Here is a 21,132-nt window from a genome sequence, read left to right on the forward strand (position 1 = left end):
AGGGGAAGTTGCGGGTACCGCTTTAAAAATCCCAGCCTGGGCAAAACTTTGATGATAAATCAAGCGGCAGATCCCTCCGCCGCCACCTCCTCTGGGCGGGCGGGAGGGAGCGGGAGGGAGGGGGTGCGGCGGCAGCGCCGAGCGGAGTGGCCTTCCGCGGAAGGGAAGAGTCCCGCAGTCGGAGGCGGCCGGCTGGGCGTGCGCTCGCTACCCGCAGCCGGGGCTGGGCCGGAGGCGGGCGAGGGCTGGGGCCGGAGCCGGGCCGGGTTCAGCCGACAAGGGGCAGCGGCCCGAGCCGGGCAGCCAGGCCGCACCAGGCAGGGGACGGCGGGCGCGGGGTCTGCGGTCTCCTGAGCCCCGATGTGAGGCGGCGGCGCCCCCGGCCCGAGCGCGCACCATGGGGGCCCCGCTCGCCGTGGCGCTGGGCGCCCTCCACTACCTGGCACTTTTCCTGCAACTCGGCGGCGCCACGCGGCCCGCCGGCCACGCGCCCTGGGACAACCACGTCTCCGGCCACGGTGAGTCGGGTCGCCGCCCCCGCAGACTTCCCCACCAAACCCCACCCCGGGCTGCGCCGCTCCAACTTGGTCTTCCTCGGGCTCGAACCCGCCCTGGCCGTGGCGGGAATGCTGTGGCGCCCCCTGCCGGGGCCATGGATCCACCCTGACCACCCCTGCGGAGGAGGGGGCACCCCGTGCGCATCCCCCATCCGGCTCTCGCAGGGAGCCCCCTCCTCCCCACACGCACTCGCACCGATACACACACCTCCACGACCACAGAAATATTAGCCACGGGCACACTCAGAGCCACACTCACTGCTTTCTCACATACAACTCCTACTGTCACACATCTCCTGCCACCTTCTCAGATTCCCCTCTTCACTCATAAGCACTCACACTTATGCCCATACACATACACATCAGGCGCCACGGCTGGTGGGCTCACACCCTGCCAGCTGGCATCCAGGCTCACACACTCTGCACAACTCTTGCCTGCCCGCCTGCCTGCAGACACACTGGCAAATATACACAGACTTGTGAACACACTTTGCTCGCCCACCCTTCTCTGCCCATCTGGTTTTCCCCTTTGTGGGTTTATCCCTACAGACGCCCTTGTCCCCTCTGTCTCCCCACCTGTCCCTTATACCACTGGGAAAGGTCCTGGGGGACAGAAAACCCCTCCTCTTGAGAACTGGTAGCCTAGGGCTGCAGCCGCCCCTGTGGGTGGCATCTCAGGGATGAAGGCTTGGTGAGAGCCCCTCGAAGACCCTGGAATAGTTGGGATTGATGCGTCCAGCCAGAGTCGAGGAAGGGGAAGAGGGATGCCAGGGGCTTTTGTCTGCCTCTGGGGCAGGCAGGAAGCCCCTGCCATCCTTCTATAGGGTACCCACTCACCCTCATCCTCAGCCAAGACTGAAAGGTGGGAAATCTCAACTCAGCCGCGGTGGGAGCCCGGGAGCAAGCAAGCATTCCCAGCGTTGATTGCCTGAGTGTCAGAAGCTCCTTCTAGCCCCAGAGGAGCCCAAGTTGGCAGCAGAGTTGGATCATCTGAGGCTGGCAGCTGTGGGGGCTCCCCCTGCCCCCTGTGAGCCAGGCTCCAGTATGGAGGCCAGGGCATAGATGAAAATGGAGACCCTTCCCCACCCATCCCTTCCTTGCAGGGGCTCCAAACCTGGCCGGGCAGGCTGCAGCACCGATGCTGGGCACTGTATGCCCAGGGCTGGGGGAGGTTCGCACAAAGGGCAGAGAGCTAGGTGATTTATTCTGAAAGGAAAGAGTGAAGGCTGTGTGTGTTTGGGGGCGGGGGTCGATAATCAAAGAAGGCTTTGCTGGGGTGTCATTCATCGCTGGGATTGCTCCAGGGGGTAGGGGGGCTTCCAAAGCCCTTCTCAGGGGCTCTGCTTTTTGGGAACCACAACTCGCTGGATCCTTCTGCCTTCCCATGTTTGATAGTAACCGCTGTGTGTGTCATTTATGCACCCTTCATATCCCTCATCTAATTTCGGCCAACCTGGCTGGATTGGTGGTAAATAGGCGAAGGGTTATTTTGATCCTCAGTTTACAGGTGGAGAAACCAAGGCTCAGAGAGGTGAAGGGACTTGCCCAAGGTCACGCAGTGAGAGAGTGACTGAGCTGAGACTACCCCCAGGGTCTGTCGGGCAAAGACAGCGCTTTTTCCAGGACATTCATCTCCCTGTCAGATTCCCTCCCATTCAAGGGAAACTGGGAATTCCTCCTTCCGCTCCCCTCCTTGCTCCGCTCAGTTCCCTGGCACGGCTGGAACTTACACTGGAGGCTCTTCCAAGAAGGGCTTTCCTGAGTTTGTGGTCCCGAGAGATAGGAGGACTGGGGCTCTGAGGTCTGTGGTCGCCCCGTCCCTGGAGCACCAGACCGCAAGGATATGGGTGCTACTCTGTCATTCCTGATGCTCCCCCGAGGAGGGCCCCCAGAGGGAAGCAGGGTCTGCTTTTTGTGTGGCAGGCTCCTCCTGCCCCCTGGTGCCAGGAGTGCTTAGGGGCACAGCTCTGCCGGCCAGCTGTGATGTTCCCTCTGAACCCGGGAGGGGTCCAGCTGAGGCCCGGGGCCGGGGCTAGATGAAAAGGACACAGCACTGGCTGCTGGGGAGCCTGGCTTCTCTCACAGACCCCCTGTGTGGCTCTGGGCAAGTGAGTCACCCCTCTGGGGCTCCTTCTGTCCCTCAAGAAATGAGGAGGCCGGGCTGCTCTGCAGGGGCCAGACTGCCTTCCCTCAGCATTGCCAGGTTCAGAGTCACCCAGCAGTGGACGGCGAGGCGGCCCCATGGCTGCCCCTCTGCTGGGCCCAGCGCCCGCCACCACAGGAAGGGTTTGGAGCCACTCACTTAATCACAAAAAGAAACTGTTATTAATGATAGTGAGACGCGGCGAAGAAGTGGGTCATGTCTAATAAGCCGTTTGTGTTCAGGAGGAGAATACCAATTTGATAAAAGCTGTGTGTGCTGAAAAAGCCCAGAAATTGCTGTTTAGCAGATTGGAGGCCGATCGTTGTTCGTTATTCCTGGGCTCCTCGTGTCCTCAGCTGATTCGGGGAATGTGGCTGGGTTAGGAAGGTGCCTCTGTGTCTGCAGGTGGGGGCTGGGGAGGGGCTCACTGACCCCAACTGCTTGCTGGCTGCTCACCTCTCCAGTTCGATCTGAGATCAGCCTAGCCGCCAGGCGAACGCCTTCTGCCTGCCCGCCCCAGGGCTTGTCACGGGGAGAGCCTGCGGTCAGATGGGTCCGCAAGGACATCTGTCTCACTTTCCATCCCCCGCTACCTCACTCAGCCCACGTCAAAGAGGTCTTCTTAAAGGCCTGAGGACTGAACGGGGAGTGAGGCGTTCATGGCACCAGGAATTGGGAGGCTGGGTGGGGATGGTCAGTGTCTGCACCTAGTAGGTACTCAATAAATGGCAACTCTTTTGATTTTTCCTTATCAGAAAGGCTTAGTTCATTGCCCTGAGCACATCAGGGGTGGGAAGAAGGGGAACTGACATTTATGAAATGCCTACTGTGTGCTCGGGGCTGCAAACCCCTTACCATTGTTAACTCGCTAAGGGTAACGTTATTCCTGCAAGGCTGATGTTGTACATAAGAGGAAACCAAGGTTCAGAGAGGGCCAGTGACTTGGCCAAGGTCACTGAGTCTGTACAGAGAGCTGGAGAGCTGTGCCTGGAATGAAGATGTGTTTGGCAGTTCTGGGCCTGCCTCCTCCAGGACAGCCTGGAGGCAGACTTGGTCACGTGATGGGACTTCTTCCTCTGCACAGCCCCCTCCAAGCATGCTGTCTTCCAGCTCCCCAGAGAACTGGTAAAGTAGCGGGTTCCACCAAGAGGAACCAGCTGTTCAGAAAGGTGAGAGAATCTTGCTGAGGCCACATACAAGTTAGAAAAAGGCAGTGGGGCTGGACTCCTTCTCCAGTACTCTTTCCAGATCTTGTCCAGGGCGGGGATCCAGAAGGCAGGATCTTTGTGAGCATCTTTGCAGACCCCCTGCCTTGGAATCCGCCAGGGAGTTTATTAAAATGGATCCCCCCAGACCCATTGGCCAAAATGATTGTTGCTGGGACCCTGGGATCTGCATTTTCATAAGCTCCCTGGAAGATTCCCGTGCAGCCTGGAGTTTGGGAGCCGCTGCCTGAAGTGTTTGCCCATCTCTGATGAGATAAGTAGGGATGGGAAATGTCTGGTGCCAGGGGCTGCTGGATTCATTTGGTTTTGCAAGGGAGGGAGAGGTCCAGGCTGGAGCAGGTAAGTAGACCCCAGAGGAGCCCCAGGAAGCCTTACACTGCAGCAGGCATCCATCCTCCCACCCCCACCCTGCTACACACACACTCTCACACACACACACACACGTACACGCACCAAGGCCAGCACCTTCAATTATTAATACACCCAGTGCAGACAAAGATCCTGAGTTGGCCCGGTGCTTTGTCCTTTGAGTGATTCACCATCCTGAGGTTCTCTCTGTTGCCAGGAGGGAGCAGCGGGGTGCTGGGGGAGGGGGTGGGGGCCATTTGGCAAACAGCCTGTGCACTGAGAATGACTCTGGCTTTCTTCCTTTCCTTACCGGACCACTGGTATTGCACCATCCATAAGCTGGCGAGTTTGGTGGCTGGGAGATGGAGAAAATTGAGTACTGTCTTCCGAAGGTTATGATGTTAAAAATGTGTTCGCCGTTGTCTCGGGCGTTGGTGATTATTCTATCAATTACGCCCGTAAACACTCTGCCTTGGGCTGAGGGTTTCCCGGCCTCCTGTGGGGAATTGGCCCTCACAAGCGGTTTTCCCCAAGTCCTTCACACCAATTGGTTTTGACACCTTGCCTATCAGCGGTTCCTGCAGCCTTTTCTCCAGGCAAGGCGAGCTGAGGGCTGCTTGTAGGACAGGGACTCCTCGCCATGGTGACAGCAGGGGTGTTGGGGGAAGTCCTTGGCAAGCAAGCCGGCAGGGTCAGGGGTCCAGGGAGAGTGGTCCCTTCCGACCCACAGGCCGCCAGGGTGGGCCATGGAGCAGCTGGCATGAGTCACCGAAGCTCAGGTGGAGCTGGCGGGGCCCCTTGGACCCTCCTCCTTGACCTCTTTCACAGAGGGGAAGGCTGAGGCCACAGGCAAGGGAACATTTGCCCCAAATTGGCTGGGAGGTTAGCACTTGGCTTGTGGGGTGACCTTACCCATCTGTACAAATAGAAAAATACATGGAGGCAAATGTGTACTGAGTGTCACACCAGGGCCTTAAGTGGCATCATCTCATTTATCCCCACAAGAACCCTCAGAGGAGGGGACTCTCCCTGGCCCCCTGCATTTATGAGGAACCAAGACTCCGGGAGGTTAAAAGGCTGGCCCAGGTCATACACCCGACAAGTGTCAGAGCCCGAATTTGAACTCAGGAATGTGGCTGCAGGCCCCGTGCTCTCAATGCTGTTGAGGCCCACAGAGGAGGAGGGAGAGGCCTGAGGTGTGGTGGAAGGAGCGAGGTGACCTCCACATTCCAGGCCCGGGGTGTGCAGCAGCGAAGTGACGGCCCCCAGAACAGAACTCTGCCTCAGTGCCCTTCCAACTTCCCTCTGAGCGTGAGAAGATCAAAGGGGTAGGGAGAGGGGTTGTGGTGTGAACAGTGACATAGGCGCCCACATGAGGGGTAGGTCTCGGAAGAAGGGAAGGTGGCATGAGGCAAGCCCACCTCCTGGTGGTCGGCCATGACCTTGGGCCTTTGGGATGGAACCAGCTGTTGCTGGGGCTGTGGGAAGAGTCTCTCAGCCCCAAAGGGAGTTTGGGGCCAGCCGGGCACCCTCTGGGCACTCTCACCACCCCTGTTGTAATGACGGGGGCTCCAGGGCAGGGACAGGTCAGATTCCCTGTGTCCTGGCCCCACCACAATGCCCAGTCCAAGGGGGTGGCAGGGAAGGAAGGAATGGCCGGGGAGGAGGACAAGGCAGAGGGCTGAGGTCCGCATTCTTAAGCTTTTGCTCATTCCAAGGTACTGTAGTTTTAAACGTTCATATAATTTTAATTTCATAAGGAATCCATGTTTTCAGTAGAAAAATCACAAAATTGAAACCCCTTCCCATCCCTACAGACCACAGCAAGGATGTCCTGGGGTGGCTAAGGCCCGGCCCCTTGGGTGTGTGTGAGATGCTGCAGCCCTGACGGTGATGGGGTTCCAGGGTGTGACCCCCTCTCCCAGCCCCCCTGAGACTCTTCCATTAGAAAATGGGGCGGTGGTCTCACTGGGGGAGAAATCCACCTGTCTGCCAGCTGGGGAGCCTGGGAGCCCCTGGTCCCCGCTCCTGTGGAGAAGGGAGGGGGGGAGGGGGAGGCAGAAGGGCTGCTGCTCCTCCAGCCCCTGCCCACGCTATGCCCCCTCCCCTTTCCCGAAGCCAGCAGAGGAGTCCCTAGGACTCCACTCCACCATCCCCCGGGGGAAACCTTTCTTCAAGACGCCCAGGGCCCTCAGTGCGACCGGGTCCTACCTGAGAGATGATCATAGGCAGAACCCGGACAAACCTCTTACATTTTAATAGTTATGCATTTATTTTAATGCCGATTAGAAAAATACAACCAGCACATCAAAACTGGGATTTCACAGATATTATTGCTTAGGATGAAACTAGCGGGGGTATTAAAAAATAGTGGGTTAGTTTATAGAAAACATTAGGGACATAATCGTCTGGGTGGTGCCCAGGCACGTCTGTGTATGAGAATGACTGTCCTCAGGGTGTGCTGGCCACAGGCCGCCCCTCCACCTCAGACCCCGTACTTCTCATACTGGGAACTGCTGGCCTCACAGGAGCTGCTGGCACGTGCTGGAAGCTTGATCATTCATTCATTCCTTCCTTCATTCAACAAATATCGATAGAGCACCTGCCATGCACCGGGCTCTCATTTAGCCACTTCTTCTATCGGTGAACATGACAGATACGGTTCTTGCTCAGATGAGTAAACCTATTTAATATGTATATACGTATGTATATGTATAAATTGTGATAAGAGTTAAGAGGCAGGGATGACTTTCAGCCCAGAGGAGGGCACTTATCTCTGGGGCAGTGAGGGTACCCAGTAGTGAGCTCCCTGCCACAGAAGGTATGCAAGCTGTACTCGCCCAGTTATTAGCTGGGGGTGTTATCAAGGGGATTCCTGCCTCATTTCCCAAAGGAGCAAAGACTGGTGAAGTGGGCAGAGAGGCCAGAACACAGAGGGGGGTTGATAAAGATCTGTACACAGCAAGTTAGTGATGGTGCGGTGACAAGGGCCCAGGCTGGTGGAGCTCCTGACTCAGAGGATGCCTGGCCCACATGGGGACGTGGCAGGGGCGGGGGCCTTCGTTGTCTTCTGTGTTGAGGGGTGGAACCAGTGGCCCGTGGTGACTTCGCTGCAGCTCCGAGTTAAAGTGCCAGTGTTGGGGCAGAGGAAGGGGACCGTGGTTTTTTTCCACCTTCACCCTGCCTTTGCCTTGCTGGGTGGCTCAGCAGTTCCCTGCCCCTCTCTGGGCCTGTTTTCCCCCTGGAACAATGCTGAGTTTGCCTAAGCTCTTAGCCTCTAGAATTCTTCCATCTCTATCCTCCCAGACCCTATGCTTTGTCCTGCGACCAGCAGGTGAGGCTGCAGCCGATGGTGGCATGGAGTCCATCCAGCTCGTGATGCTTGGCCTCGGGGCCTTCAGGGGCCTGTGAACCAGACTCCAGCCGGCGCTCATCCACATGTCCTCTGTGCCTCTCGCTTCATCCTCACCTGCCCATGAGGAGGATGCGCCCATCGTACAGACAAGGACACTGAGGCTCAGGAGGCGCTTGAGTTGCCTGAGGACACGCAGATGCCGAATGGCAGAGGCAGGCTGGTGCCCAGCTTGTCGGAGTGCAGAGCTGGAGTTCTTCACCTGCTCCTCTGTCCTGCTCCTGGCTGCCAGACCGGGTGTGAGTGTGTGTGAGTGAGTGTGTGAGAGTGTGTGCAGCTGTTTGTTCCAGAGCGGTGCCCTGGCTTCATCGCATTCTCTCAGGGTCGTGATGCCAAAATGCTGAGCAGGCCTGGGTCTGGCTGCAGGAGCACCGGCTGGGAGTCTAGGCTTCTGGATCCGAGTGCAGCAGGAGCAGGGGGAGTGGTGGGACGCGGGGCACGCGTGTGACACCGGGCGTCCCTGCCTGGGTGTTCTCCGAGGGGCTGGTGTTTTGTCTGAGCATGTGTCTGGAGTGTGTCTGAGGTTTGAGGAACTGTGGCAGGGGGGCAAGGCACCTGGGTGGTCCTTGAGCGTCTGGCCTGAGGGCCAGGCTGGTGCCCAGCCCCGTGGCCTTTGCTTCCACACCAGCCTTCCCCGCCCCCTCCAGCTGGTGCTGTAGGGACATGAGACCTAGAGGCTCTGGGAACATCTGGAAGGTTAGAGCTGGAGCCGGGAGGGGGCCTTGCCCAGAGCGATCAATTAGGGGCTGGCAGGGCCCATCTGTGGCAAAGCCTCTCCCTGCCCCTCCCTCTCTGGATCTTTCTCCCCCGGGTTTGTCCCTCTCTCTGTCTCTCCCTCTTTTGCTCGCTCTCTCTGTCTTTCAATCTCTCTCCACCTTTCTTTGTCTCTTTGTCTGTCTGCTGGATCCATCTCCCTCCTCCTCTCCCCCACCTCGGTCCTCGCTTTCTGTCTCTGTACACGCGCACACACCCCTCTCCAGAGGCGACACCTCAGCATCACACATACACACATTCTGTGTATCATAATGACGCCCACAGAGCAGGTGCTCAAGAAATATCAGCTGAACGAATGAAGTGAATAAATGAGCGATGACCAAATGGTGACGCCACAAGGGACGCTGGAGCTTGCCTAGACTTGTGGTTCCTCATTTTTTTGGAGGTCACAATCCTCTTGAGAATCTGATGAAAACTGGATCACGTCCTCAGAAAAATGCTGCATTGTTTTGCCCAGTTTCAGAGGGTTTCTTGAGGCCCAGAGGCCACTGTGGTTCTCAGGGGAAGAGCCTTCCTTTCACTGGGGAGGAAGTGGAGGCCCGGAGGGAGCCAGGGCCGCCCAGGGCCAGGGCGAGCGTGCAGCAGAGCCGGGCGTGGACCTCGAGTCCTGCCCTACACCTCCCACCCCGGGGACCTGGGTGACTTACCCAGCAAGTCCCTGGTGAGTGTCTTCAGCAGGTGGGCATTGGGGAGAGATAATGGAGGACAGTAAACCAGAGATGAGATCCCGGGAAACAAGGCACAGACAGGGGAGCCCTTCAGAAGGAGGCCTCTGGAGGTTCCCAGCAAGAGTGGTCGCTGTATCCTGGTGTAGTCAGGGAGAACTTCCTGGGCGAGGTGGGCTCCTTCTCGGCCTGCATCCAGGGACCGCCAGGAGACGTCAGAGGCCAGCATGGAGCCTCGCCCGACTGCCTGGCTCTGGCAGGGGCTTCATTTGGAGAGTCGTGCATGCATATCCGGAAGAGCAGGCTGCAGTGGGAGCTGCCAAGAAGAGGCTGTGGAGCTGGGTCTTGATCCGCGGGGCAGGGGCAGCCCTGGAAGGTCTCTGAGTGGGACAGGTCCAGGGTGTGGCTGGCATTTGGCTGTGTGAGTTGAAGCCGGGGCTCAAACAGGGACTGGAGGCTGGAGGGGCTAACAGAGGAGGAGGGGCTGCTTCCCGGGGAAGGAGCTGACTTTGCGGGTTCATGGGATGCGGGGGCTGGGCACAGGGTCCAGGGATGCTGGCCACATGGGCTCGGAAGAAGACAGGAACTGCGTGTGTGTGCACGCGTGTGTGTAAGCACACTGGCTTTCTTTCTAGTGTTTGAACACGCCAAGCTCCTTCCTCTCAGGACATTTTCCGAGCCATTCCTGCACCCGGCCTCTCCTGCCCTCCGGCTCTCTCCTTCATGCCTCCTCTACCTCCTCCTGTTGGAACCTCGTCCCCATCTCCAGGCAGGCCCCCTGGGCACCCATCGACATGCCCATCCTGCAGGGGAGGAAACTGAGCCCGGGAGAGGGTCAGGGGCCTGGGCCCACCCGGAACAGAGCCCAGACTTGGTTTTCGCGCAGCCTGGCACGCTCCGGGGGTCTCGGGTTGGGGGTCTTGACTGGAGCCGCCTTCCTGGAACCTCGGGCTGGCTCCCAGCCGAGGCAGGGAGGCGGGAGCAAACGCAGGGTGTCTGTTTTGCTTTGTGAAGTTTTAAAAAAATCATTTCTGGCCTCGGAGGCGGCAGCAATTACGGCCGGCTCGCCGGGGAGCTGTTTGCCGCCTGTCATCGGCCCGGGAAAGGGTCCCTAATGGAGGCCCGGCGGCCGGAGCGCGTGGTGGTAGAAATAGCGCTCAAAACAAAGCTGCACTAATGGTCTCCGGGCAGGTGGAGGGGGGGCAAGCTGGCTGCCGGCTGACCAGAGGGGCTCTGGGCAGGGCCTGAGACTCCCCGGCGAGTCTCCTTACATCCCCCAGAGACCCCCCCGCAGTGGTGCTTAAACTGCAGCCAGGCGCCAGGTGCGTGGAGCCCCATCCCAGCTCTGCTGCTTTCTGTTAAATCCCCTCCCAGGCAAAGGGAACAGTAAGTGCAAAGGCCCTGGGGTGGGGCAGGATCCCTTCAGCTAGGCATTCTCTGCTTCTAGAAGAGTCCCTGTGTTTGAAAAGGCCAGGCTAGGCTAGACTTCTAGGTGGGGAAAAAGGAGCTGGGAGCCTTGGGGAGGGAGGAGCTGGAGTAAGACCACCCTGTGAGAGGCAGCGTAAATAGCAGCTGATCATCTCTGTCATACAGGGCTCCATGGAGCCCACCATGTGCCGGACATTTACAGGTGTCCGTGATCCCCCGGAGTCCCCATGGTGTGCATTTTACAGATCAGGAAACTGAGGCTCAGAGATTTGAAGTGCAGATAGGGTTCAAATCCGGGTCAGCCTGACTGCAGAGCCTGCACACTTACTGCTGCAATCTGGGATTTCCCAAACGCAATTGGGCAGGAGGGGGAAGGGCTGGCCAGGCAGGCACTAGGTCCCAAGGGAGGCTGGTGGGACCCAGGCTGGGTCCTGGGGAGAGGGGTGGCATGGCCGCTCTGCCCTCTGACCCCACCCGCTGGACACCCCCAGAAGCTGTGTCTGGAGCTTCCCTGGGGTCTGCTCACTTTCTCCCCTCCTGTGGGTCTCTGCACCTGGCTTCCGGTTGCCCTCGTCCCTGCCTCCCCTCTTCTGCTCTCTCCTTCGCGGCCCTGGCCCGCCCCGGCTCCACCTTGGTGCCTCCCCATATCTCTGGCTCTTCTCTCTCTTCACTGGATCCGGGGAGGCTCCTTTCTGGGGAGCTGGGTGGCTGCTCACCCCTGTGACTGAGGCAGCCTGCCTTTGCTCCCTCCATCCCCCCTCTGCCCCTGGTAGGCAGCAGGGAGGGGTACACGCCTGGGTTTGGGGCTCAGGGACGCTTGGGTTCGAATCCTGGCCCACTCAGCCTCTCTGAGCCTTCCCAGCCGTCAGTGAGGTGGGCTCACCCCAGGGCCTTTGCAGGATGCGCAGGTGAGGAGGAGAGAAATGGCATCTGTACAGACGTCAGGATGCCTCTTGCCTTCTCCCAGCTCAGCTTCCCCGCCCCGGGCCCTGCCCTGTCCCTGGCTCCCTGCACGCTCCCACACTTGCCTCTCTCCCTCCCAAACCTTGCACTCCCTGTGGCCCAGACGTGTGGGCAGAGGAGGCGGGAATTCCACTGGGGAAGCCTGCTCAACTCCCATCATCCTGCAAGTGCCAGAATATTTTCCCTCTCCTTAAATCTCCCTGGATTTGTAATTCCACTGCTGTCTCCCTCAATCTGTGCCAGCGGCCTTGGGAGGCGCCCTGCCCCCAGCCGCGGGCGCCAGCACTGCCCGGCTGCCTGGCAGGGGATCTGGGCCAGCCCCCACCCTCTCTGTGCCTCAGTTTCCTCACCTTTAAGAAGAGGCAGATGATAGCGGCTACTTCCCAGGCTGTTTTGGGTATTTGGTGAGATATTTTATTTTGTTAAAGGAACAGCTCTATAAAAAGGAATGAGTCTGATCTATGCCACAGTGTGGACGAACCTCGAAAACATTATGCTAAGTGAAAAAAGCCGGTCCCCGAAGACCACATATGGTATTGTTCCATTTATGTGAAATATCCAGGAGAGGCAAAGCCACAGGGACGGAGGCAGAGGGGGTGCAAAGTACTGCTTACGGGGTACGGGGGTGCCTTTTGGGGTGCTGAAAGTGGCTGGGGACTAGATAAAGGAGTTGGTTAGACAATAGTGTGAAGGTACTAAATGCCACTGACTTATTCACTTTAAAATGGTTAGTTTTATGTTATGTGAATTTCACTTCAGTTAAAACTAAGTGAGTGAATGAAAGGAAGCCCCTCTGTGGCACATACGGGTGCAGGCAGCCCACTTAGAAATGCCAATGCGTCTAGTCCTCGCAACAACCCTGGGAGGTAGTTGTGTGTATTACCCCCATTTTACAGTGGAGAAAACCGAGGCACAGGCTCACTAGGCGCTTAGCGTGTAGTAAGTGCTCAAAAATGTTAGCTATTCTAATTTTTATTGGGTGGGGCAGCCCCCCTTCCCCAGTCAGCCAGGGCTGGGCAGGGACCCTCCACCCCCCCGGGCAAGTGTGCACACATGTGTCATGTGTCTAAAACTCCGCAGTGGTGGCGGGGCCACCAGGTAATAGCAGGGGTCCAGGCTCTACTGTGTCCCACACCCAGAAACAGGCTCTTTGCCTGCGTTCGTTCATTTTATCCTCAAACTAAGCCTTTAAGCCATGACACGTGGGAACGGAAGCTAAGAGAAGTGAAGCAACTTCCATAAAGCCACACAGCAAGGCAGGGCAGAGCCGGAACTTGCATCCTCACCTGTAAATCCTGGGCTCCCCCTCACGCCAGTCCCTGTCCTGCCTCCTGGTCCCCTTTCCCCTTCAGCTGACACACGGACACTCCTGTGCACAGAGGACCTCTGAGGAAGGAGCCCAAGGCCTCTGATGGATCAACAGCAGGCCCCTGAGTGGGGAGAGTAAACAGCTCCCCACTGGGGCCAGCATTTCCTTGATGTCTCTTATTTCATTCAAAATTCATGAATTCTGGAGTCTATTCCATAATATATTCATGTTTATTTTAACACAAAAATAATGTTCTTTCCTCATTTTGGGGGAGGAATATCAATGCCTCAGGAAGTTCCTTCCCCGTTTGGGCACAGACCATGAGGGGGGTCTTCATCCATTTCTTCGTTCGTTCATTCATTCATTCTGCGAGCACGCAGTCAGGCCTCCTCATTCCAGAAATGCATGTTAGTCCCTGTGGGGGGCAAGGCAGAGGGAACCTCACGGTGAAGGGACAGGGGGCGGCCTGTCTCGGGCCGGGAGGGGTCAGTGGGATCCTGACAGGTGCGGGCGGGGAAGGTGGCTGGTATGTGGCCAGGGCGGCCGAGGTCTCAGAGGAACCAGAGGCGACTGCGGGATCCGGCCAGTGGCGAGGGAGCCAGAGCCGTGACATTGGTGGGGGTGGCTGCCGCTGGTGTCCACACTCAGCAGGACCCACCTCCCAGCCCCTTTTGATCAAGAAGAAAGTCTCTGCTCGGTGCTGCTGTGAATTTAACGCCCAGCTCTCAGCCATCTCCCTTGTTAATGAGCGCAAACGAGACCGGGCTCGCAGCCCTCGGCAAGCAGGCTTCCCTCGCTGGAATTTATGAAGGCTGCTTGGTTCTCATACTGTTTATTTTTACAGTTACCCTCTATTTATGGCAAGTGAGGCTGATTTTCTGTTTATGGAGGTAATAAAAGTCTCCTTTTAAGCGGAATTTATTTAAGGAAAAAGGAAAAGATGCTTTGAAAATAAATATTAAGTAAATAATAGTGCAGGTGGTAGAGGGATCCTGCAGAAAAGATGAAGGTGGTCCCCAAGAGGTTGGGCTTGGGGAACTCTCTCTCTGGTATACCCTTTCCTGTCGGTTCAGCATCCAACTGCCAGTGTGCCTCCTCCTCCTAGAAGCCTTCCCTGACTCTCCAGGCAGACGTGGGCCTATCTTTTCCTCTCCCAGTGCTTGCACCTCCATCCACAGCTTCTGCATATAGCTGTGCCCTGCATGACGATTCACAGCTATGTGAATGGTGCACAACCTGAACAACTGTACATAGCTATCCAGGCTCAGTGTCAGCCGTTGTCCACATAATGGTCACTGGTCTGTGTGTCTGTCCCTCCTGCGGATTGTGGGCCCTTGAGGGCCAGGGCCGGGTCTGAGCCTCTTGGAAAGCCCAGCACAGAGCCTGGCCCTGGGGTAGGGGTCCATGAAGGTTGATCTCTTCCACTGCTTCTGGCAGGGAGGCCTTGAGCTCCCACTGCATGCCTGGGCTGCCGTCTTCCCACCGAGACACACTGTAGTTCCTTAAGCTTTTGTGCAAAATGCCTTCCTCTCCACTTGAGGAGAGGGAAGCTTGTCCACTCCAAGAGGGAGCCTTCCCCACCCACTCGCACCTCCGTGCCTTCTGCTGCAGGCAGCCTGCCAGCGGCCGGGCCGCCCAGCAGCAAACAGAGAGCCCTCAGGTGCCTGCCCTGGGCCCGGGGAGGACCCTCTGCACCAGCCCCGGGAGGAGAGGGCCCCTCCGCGCAGCCAGCCTTCTCGGTCCCCGGCGCTTTCCCTCCCAGTTCTCGAGCTTCTCCTCTGTGGGTGGTTTCTCCCTCCTGACTGCAGGGGCACCGGGACATCCACAGGTGAGCGGGGGGCTTCATGGAGCACCCCTCTGCAGCCCTGCCCGCTTCTGCCTCCCTGACCCTGTGCCACACCAGCCAAGCTGGGCGCAGGGCAGGCTTCTGGAAGTGGCCCCCAGAGAGCCACACTTTTTAGAGCTGAAGGGAGAGAGGGGGCTTAGCGGAGACTCAGTTCTGGGTTGGGAAATTTTCCAGTCAGCCTTGGGATTGAAATCGGAGTTTGTCTCTTGATGCTGTGTGACCTCAGGCATGGACACTCCCTCTCTGACCCTTGATACCACAGAGGGATCGTGCCACCTTATCAAGTCTTCAGGAGGACAAATCTGGGGTCCTGTGTACAGTGCCTCGCACATAGGAGGGGTTTCCTTCCTTCAGCACCGGGACAGGGGACTGGCCCCAAGAGCTGCCAGGTTCTCTGAGCCTTGGTTTCCCTGCCTGGATGAAGGGACCACGATCCCTGCCCTGCAGGGTCGCTCTGAGGATTGTGTGGCCTCAGGCCCATCGACTTTCTGGCTCGTGGTGGGCCTCCAATCAGAAGGACGATCCCGCAGGGTTGATGGGGCCGCTCGGGGGCCTCGAGGGTGGGGGAGCTGCGGGCGAAGCAGCCACGGCCGCTCCCGGCACTGTGGGCCTTTGTTTCGTTACTGCCCCATCTCATCCTTGGCTGCACTCACAGGACAGCGCTATAGGTCCTCTCGGGAGCCTCCAGCTTGCCCGTCAGCTTGGCTGGGCACCCCATCGGCTGGGCCCGCGTGGGCCAGGCTGGGCTTGGGTGCTGGGGGCCAGGAGGGCCGGAAGGAGGGAGGGCAGGGAGGGGCTGGCCGGCTGGGGCCTGACTCAGGACCTCCCTGGTTGCCTCTGTCCATGTTGTCCATGTGTCTGTCCCCATCCCTGCTCTTGTGGACGCAGTCTTCCCTAAAACACCCGTCCGGCACGCAGTCAGTGCCCAGTGATATGTGAGCGAATGACTGCATCAATGTGTGAAGGAAGGAAGGAATGATGTCCATCTCTCTTGCTTTTATCTTACAGTTTCTGACTTAGTCCCCTGGGTTTTTGTCTGACCTTCCTTTCTCACTTCATTCATTCATTCATTCGCTCATTCAGCACATGCCCAGCAGCTCTTCCTGTGTGCCTGCTCCACGCTGGGTGATGTAGGGGCCCTGCCCTGGGGGAGACGCAGACACCTCCATATCTGTCATCTGATGCACTCCAGTGGGGCCGTGAGAGGGGGCCTTGGAGACCACTGGGGGCACCAAGGAGGGCTCCACCCTCGCATGGGAGGGCGGGCGTCTCCAGGCAGAGGGCCACCCATGAGCCGGGATCCTGGGAACCGTGTGCAGGCTGTGCCCAAGGGGGACACATGTAAGGGGCCAGGAAGGGCAGAGGGGGCCGCAGTTAGGGTCTGCCAGGGCCAGAGATGCAGGTGGGTGCCCAACCTGGGAGCCTGGCTTTGGCCCTGGGAGCTGGCAGTTTCCCCGTGAGCCCCCCAGGGTGAGGGTTTCCTGGAGCCCCCAGGCGGCCGAGCAGGGGGAGGGCCTCCTTTCTCTGCCTCCCCCCGAGCCGCCGTGTGTCTTGTACACATAGCAAAGTGTCCATGGAACACCCACTGCGTGCCCGGTGTTGTTCTGTTGTGAGGACACAGCTGCAAACGGAACCCACTCAACCCTCCCGCCTGGGAGGGGCTTCCACAAAGTGGAGGACGGGCGACGAGGGGGATAAAGAAGTGAGGATGTGGTGTGCTAGTGATCAGTGGCAGGAAAAGACAGGACGTAGAGAAAAGGGGGACCGAGGGGGCAGGGGAGGCTCAGGAGGTGACATCTGAGCAACGACTTAAGAGGCTAGGAGCTGTGGACAAGGGACATTCCAGGCACGGGTCCAGAGACATTTTCTTTGCATGGAAACCACTGTGGCAGACCCAGGAAGCCATGGGGGGCTTTTTTATTTTTTTTAACTGTGCTAAAATATACATAATGTAAAATGTACCATTTTAATCATTTTTAAGTGTATGGTTCAGTGGCATCAGAGACATTGTGCTTGCTGTGCAACCATCACCACTATCCACTTCCTGCTGTTTTCATCACCCCAGAGGGAACCTGTGGGCCCACTGAGTCTCTGGCCCCCGTCTTCGACCTTCTGTCCCTGTGAGTTGTACTACTCTGGGGTCCTCGTGGGGTGGGATCACACAGTATCTGCCCTTTGGAGGCTGGCTCATTACACTCAGCATAATGTCCTCAAGGGTCACCCATGCTGTAGCCTGTGTCAGAATGTCTTCCTTTTTAAGGCTGACTAATATCCCATGGTATGGAGAGAACACATGCTGGTTCTCTGTCCATCAGTGGAGGTTTGTGAGCAGGCACTGACATGGCATGTCTGGCAAGAGATGGGGCCTGGGCTGAGGGGTGATCAAGGGGCTCTGCCCCCTGGGTCTCCCTTGAGCTCCAGCTCTGCCTTGATCCCCCTGAGTGGGAGCTTCCCCTGCCACCTGTCCCCAAGGGGAGCCCTGCTCTCACTCCAGTAGTGACTGATGGGGGGGCTGGGGTCCAGTCCCTGCAGGCTTCCTGGAGGAGGCAGCCTCAAACCAGCGATCTGAAGACTGGAAGGTCAGGGAGGGCTGTGCCGAGGGAGGAGGGAGATTTAGGGCTGGACCAGAGGGGAATCTGAGCTCAGAGATGGAGGGAGCTGGGGGCTGGGCTGGGCTGCCTGTGGTGGACAAGCCCCTCAGGCCTGCCTGAGTCCCCCTGGCTGCTGGGGGCCGTGGTGCTGTCCGGAGCAAATGAGGAAGGAGAGGCGGTACAGGCCTGAGGGATGGGAGGTCTCGGGGCCCAGGCGTGCCTGAAACACAGATGTTGCAACCACTGCAGGGTCTGAGGGGGCTCCAAGGAGGCATCTTAAAACCTTTCTGGAGATGAGAGACTTTTTGAGCTAGAAGGTGGGGGAAGGGACTGCTCTTGGTTGAGCACCTACTAAGTGCTGGGCATGAGGCATGTGTCGCCTTGTGTCCTCCCCTCCATCCTCTCATTCTCCTTTTTTTTCAGACAAAGAAACTGAGGCTCAGAGAGGTAAAGGGGCTTGTCCGGGTCACACAGCTAGGAGTGGAGGAAACAGGATTCTAACTGAGGCCTGAAGGCAAAGCCCTAGATGTTGGTGCTGAACCAGGGCCTGGAAGGTTAAGAAGGGGGTCAGGCCCTGGGCTCGAAGGGCAGGCAAGATCTTCAGGTCATCCCCTGCCTTAAGCAGAAGCAAACCCCGTGACTCAGCCAGGGCCACAGGGCTGATGGCCTGCAGCTGATGCCCGATAGCCGGGCCTGGGGTTAATGAATGCATCACACCCCCAATTAAAAGCGGAGAGGAAGACGACGTTGCCTTCAGTCAGGCCCCTTCCTCCTGCTCCTGCGGAATCCTAATCTGTGGGCAGCTGCTTGGTTTTAATTGTCTGCCTGGGGAGCCCAGCCCCGCTCGGCCCTGGGGCTGGAGGACACAATTGCACCCTTCTCACAAATCTATAATTATGCCCGCCTCCTGGGGACTGCTGGGAGGAGTTACCTGGGCAGGGAGATGGCTCAGGGCAGGAGGAGGTCAAAGAGGAGAGATGGATTTTATGTCCCAACTCCGCTGGGATGCTACTGTGGAGACCTGGGGTCTGGGTGGCTGGAGGGATGGAGGTGGGTAGGGGCTGGGAAGAGGTGCTGCAGGAGCAAGCTCTAGAAGCTTTGGGCTCCCACCCTAGAGTCCTCCAGAACTGGGCTCAGATGTAACCACTCACTCTGTAGCCTTGGCCAAGTCACTTAACCTCTCTGAGCCTCAGCTTCCCCATCTGAAAAATGGGCATAATCATGCTCACCCCTACCCCAGAGCATCATGGTGGGAACATGAGACAATGTATGTCGGGGGCTTGGCATCGTATCTGCACAAAGCAAGTACTCTCTGTTTCTTAGAGGTTATTATCATGTCATCATTGTCATCAAAATTAGTGTCGTTCCCCTTCCAGTTTCTGGTGCTGATGCAGAGTCCTCTCTCACAGACTTAGGAGAGGGAGCAAAAACCTCTCGCCAATTAGAGCTGCCCACTTTCAGTGGAGGGAGGAGGAGCTGAGCTTCCCGTCTCTGGAGGTGTGCAAGTGGGATGCAGAAGTGTGGAGCCTGGCAGCTGAACTTCACCTGATAATTCAGACCAGATCCTGATGGACCTGGTGGACCCCGGGGTCCTGGTCACACCTGCTGGTCAGACTCGGGTTCAAAGCCCAGCTCTGTGGGAATCTTGGGCAGGTCTGAGCCCATTTTCCTCATCTGTCAAGTGCGAGTGAGTGGGTTCCAGAGTAATAGAGACGTCTGCATAGGGCCAGGCATGCAGTAGGCGCTCAATAAATGGTGAGGATTTTTTTTTGACGAAGCTCTCTGAGTTTCCCTCCTGCCTGCCTTGTCTCGCTCGGCTCCTCTCCTCCTTGCCTATGCTGGTCAGTCTCTATCCACCCTTCAGGGCTGGCTTACGTGCTGCTCCTCCCTGAAGCTTTCCCAGATTCCCCTCCTGCCCCGAGTGGAAGTGACCCCTCCCCTTGCCAGTGCCCAGGGCACGACCCTTAGGACGTACATCACTTTCTCCCTTAGATTGTCCGAGCTGGTGGGACTCTCAGACCATGAATTCTAACCCTTGTTGTACAGAAGATCAAACTCAGGCTCAGAGAAGGGAGAGATTCTCCCAAGGTCACACAGCAAGTAGCAAATCTGTTGGCAGAAACAGTCTCCCATTCCAGGCTCCCAGCCCTGCGTGCCCGGTGCTAACCTGCGTACATGGCTTCTCCCTCAAGGGAGCTCCTTGGGATGGGGCCTGGGACAGCCTTTTGCTGTGGCTGCCCGTGAGTAGGGAGACTCAGATATGCCATCAAACATCCAGAGCCTCGATTTCCCCATTTGTCCTGTAGACACTCTGCCCCCTTCACCACTGAGGTTGGAGCCGATGGGATTCTGCAAGGGCCTCCCCCACCCCACCCAACCTAGGCAGCCCCTGGCAGGGACTGAGGCGATCAGAGAGACCCAGGGACCAGAGTCCACTTAGGGAAGGAGAGCTGGTGGCTGCCCCCAGGAGTTCGTGGGCTCATGAATTCCACAGGTTCTCGGAGCCAGATTTCCCTCCCTCCTCCCACCCGAAGCCCCTTCCCACTCCTGGCTCAGGACCACCTGCCCGCAACTAGGGGCTGGGGTGGCCACACCTCCTCTGGGAAGCCTCCCCGGATTGCCTCAGGCTGGGTGAAACGTCTCCTCAGTGCCCAGGCCTTTGCACTTGGAATAAAAGAGACTCCCCACCTTGCCCCATGGGACCCTGCAAGGTTGGCCATCGTGGACTGTTCTTTTTTAAGAAAGAGCCCTACAGCCAAAAAGAATTTGAATACTGGGAGAAGAACATGGGGTTGGGAGTAAGACAGGTGTGTGTTCAATTCCTGGCTCTGCTGTGTGGCCTTGGAAGGGGTTATTGCCCCACACTGGGCCTCGGCTGCCTCCTCTGAGCAATGGGGACATGCGAGGGGGAGGGGAACTGAGGCCGGCCCAGGGTCGCCTGCTAAGACGTCCCGCATACGTGACAGCTGAGCACTGAGAATTGACTGGTCTAAACGGGGATGTGCTGTAATCGTGTAAAATACATGTGGATTTCCAAGACTTAGCACGAAAAAGGATGTAAAATATCCCATTAATAATTTTTATTACATGTTGAAATAATAATTTTTTGATATCTTGGTTTAAATAAAATACACTATTAAAATTAATTTCTCCTGTTTAAAAATGTTTTTTGTTTCACTTTTTTTAATGTGGCTACTAGAAAATTCCATATGTGCCTCACCTGTGTGGCTCGCCGTCTCTTCCTGTTGGACAGCGCCCTCTAGATGACCATTACTGGGATTTGGGGGCACAGCTGGCTCTGTGGTGGGGTCCTCCCCGATGGCTGTTTGTGGATGAGAGGGCCCGGGCAAGGATTGGAGCCCAGGGCCTGACCTTGCTGACCCCTGGCTGCTGAGTAGCCCCAGGCCTGACACTGCCCTCTCTGAGCCTTCCTTTCTGCATCCGTAAGAAGAGCTGGTGGGCCAGGCTCAGGGTTTTCAGTCAGTTTGGGGGGCCCTGTGGGCAGGGGGATGCTGAGTGAGGGAGGCCTGGCCCCTCCCCAGGTCACCCTGATGGAGCCCCCACCCAAGGGCGGCCCATGAGACCCACGCAGACCATTTTCCATCCTCCTGCCGGCCAGATGTCACACAGGCCCGGCTGCCAGGGCTGGCTCCCTCCCAGTCTGTGCTCCTGGGGTGACAAAGCCTTCAGGAGCTCTGGACCCTCCCCCCCCTTTGCCGGAGGGAAAAGGTGCGTACTTTCTGGTTCCCGGGGCTCAGGCAATGGCACCTGGAGGCGGTCACAGCTACGTCCCTCCCACTGTCTCTTGGCTAGCCAGGGTCACGCTGCTGGTCACCTTGGATCCAACAAGGGGTCTTGCCACTCTCCTCC

The 21,132-nt window shown here is 57.8% G+C and overlaps 1 protein-coding gene across 1 annotated transcript in view; it reads left to right on the forward strand.

Moving 5' to 3' along the window:
• Window positions 1-280: 280 nt before the first annotated feature.
• VSTM2L (V-set and transmembrane domain containing 2 like) overlaps window positions 281-21,132 on the forward strand; it is a 35,744-nt gene continuing 14,892 nt past the window's right edge. Inside the window, exon 1 of the mRNA XM_046678130.1 lies at window positions 281-518. Within this exon, the coding sequence (XP_046534086.1) occupies window positions 398-518 (121 nt within the window). The 5' untranslated portion in view covers window positions 281-397. The remainder of the gene's footprint in view (window positions 519-21,132) is intronic.

Source organism: Equus quagga, chromosome 12 (genome assembly GCF_021613505.1).
Source record: "Equus quagga isolate Etosha38 chromosome 12, UCLA_HA_Equagga_1.0, whole genome shotgun sequence".
NCBI lineage: Eukaryota > Metazoa > Chordata > Mammalia > Perissodactyla > Equidae > Equus > Equus quagga.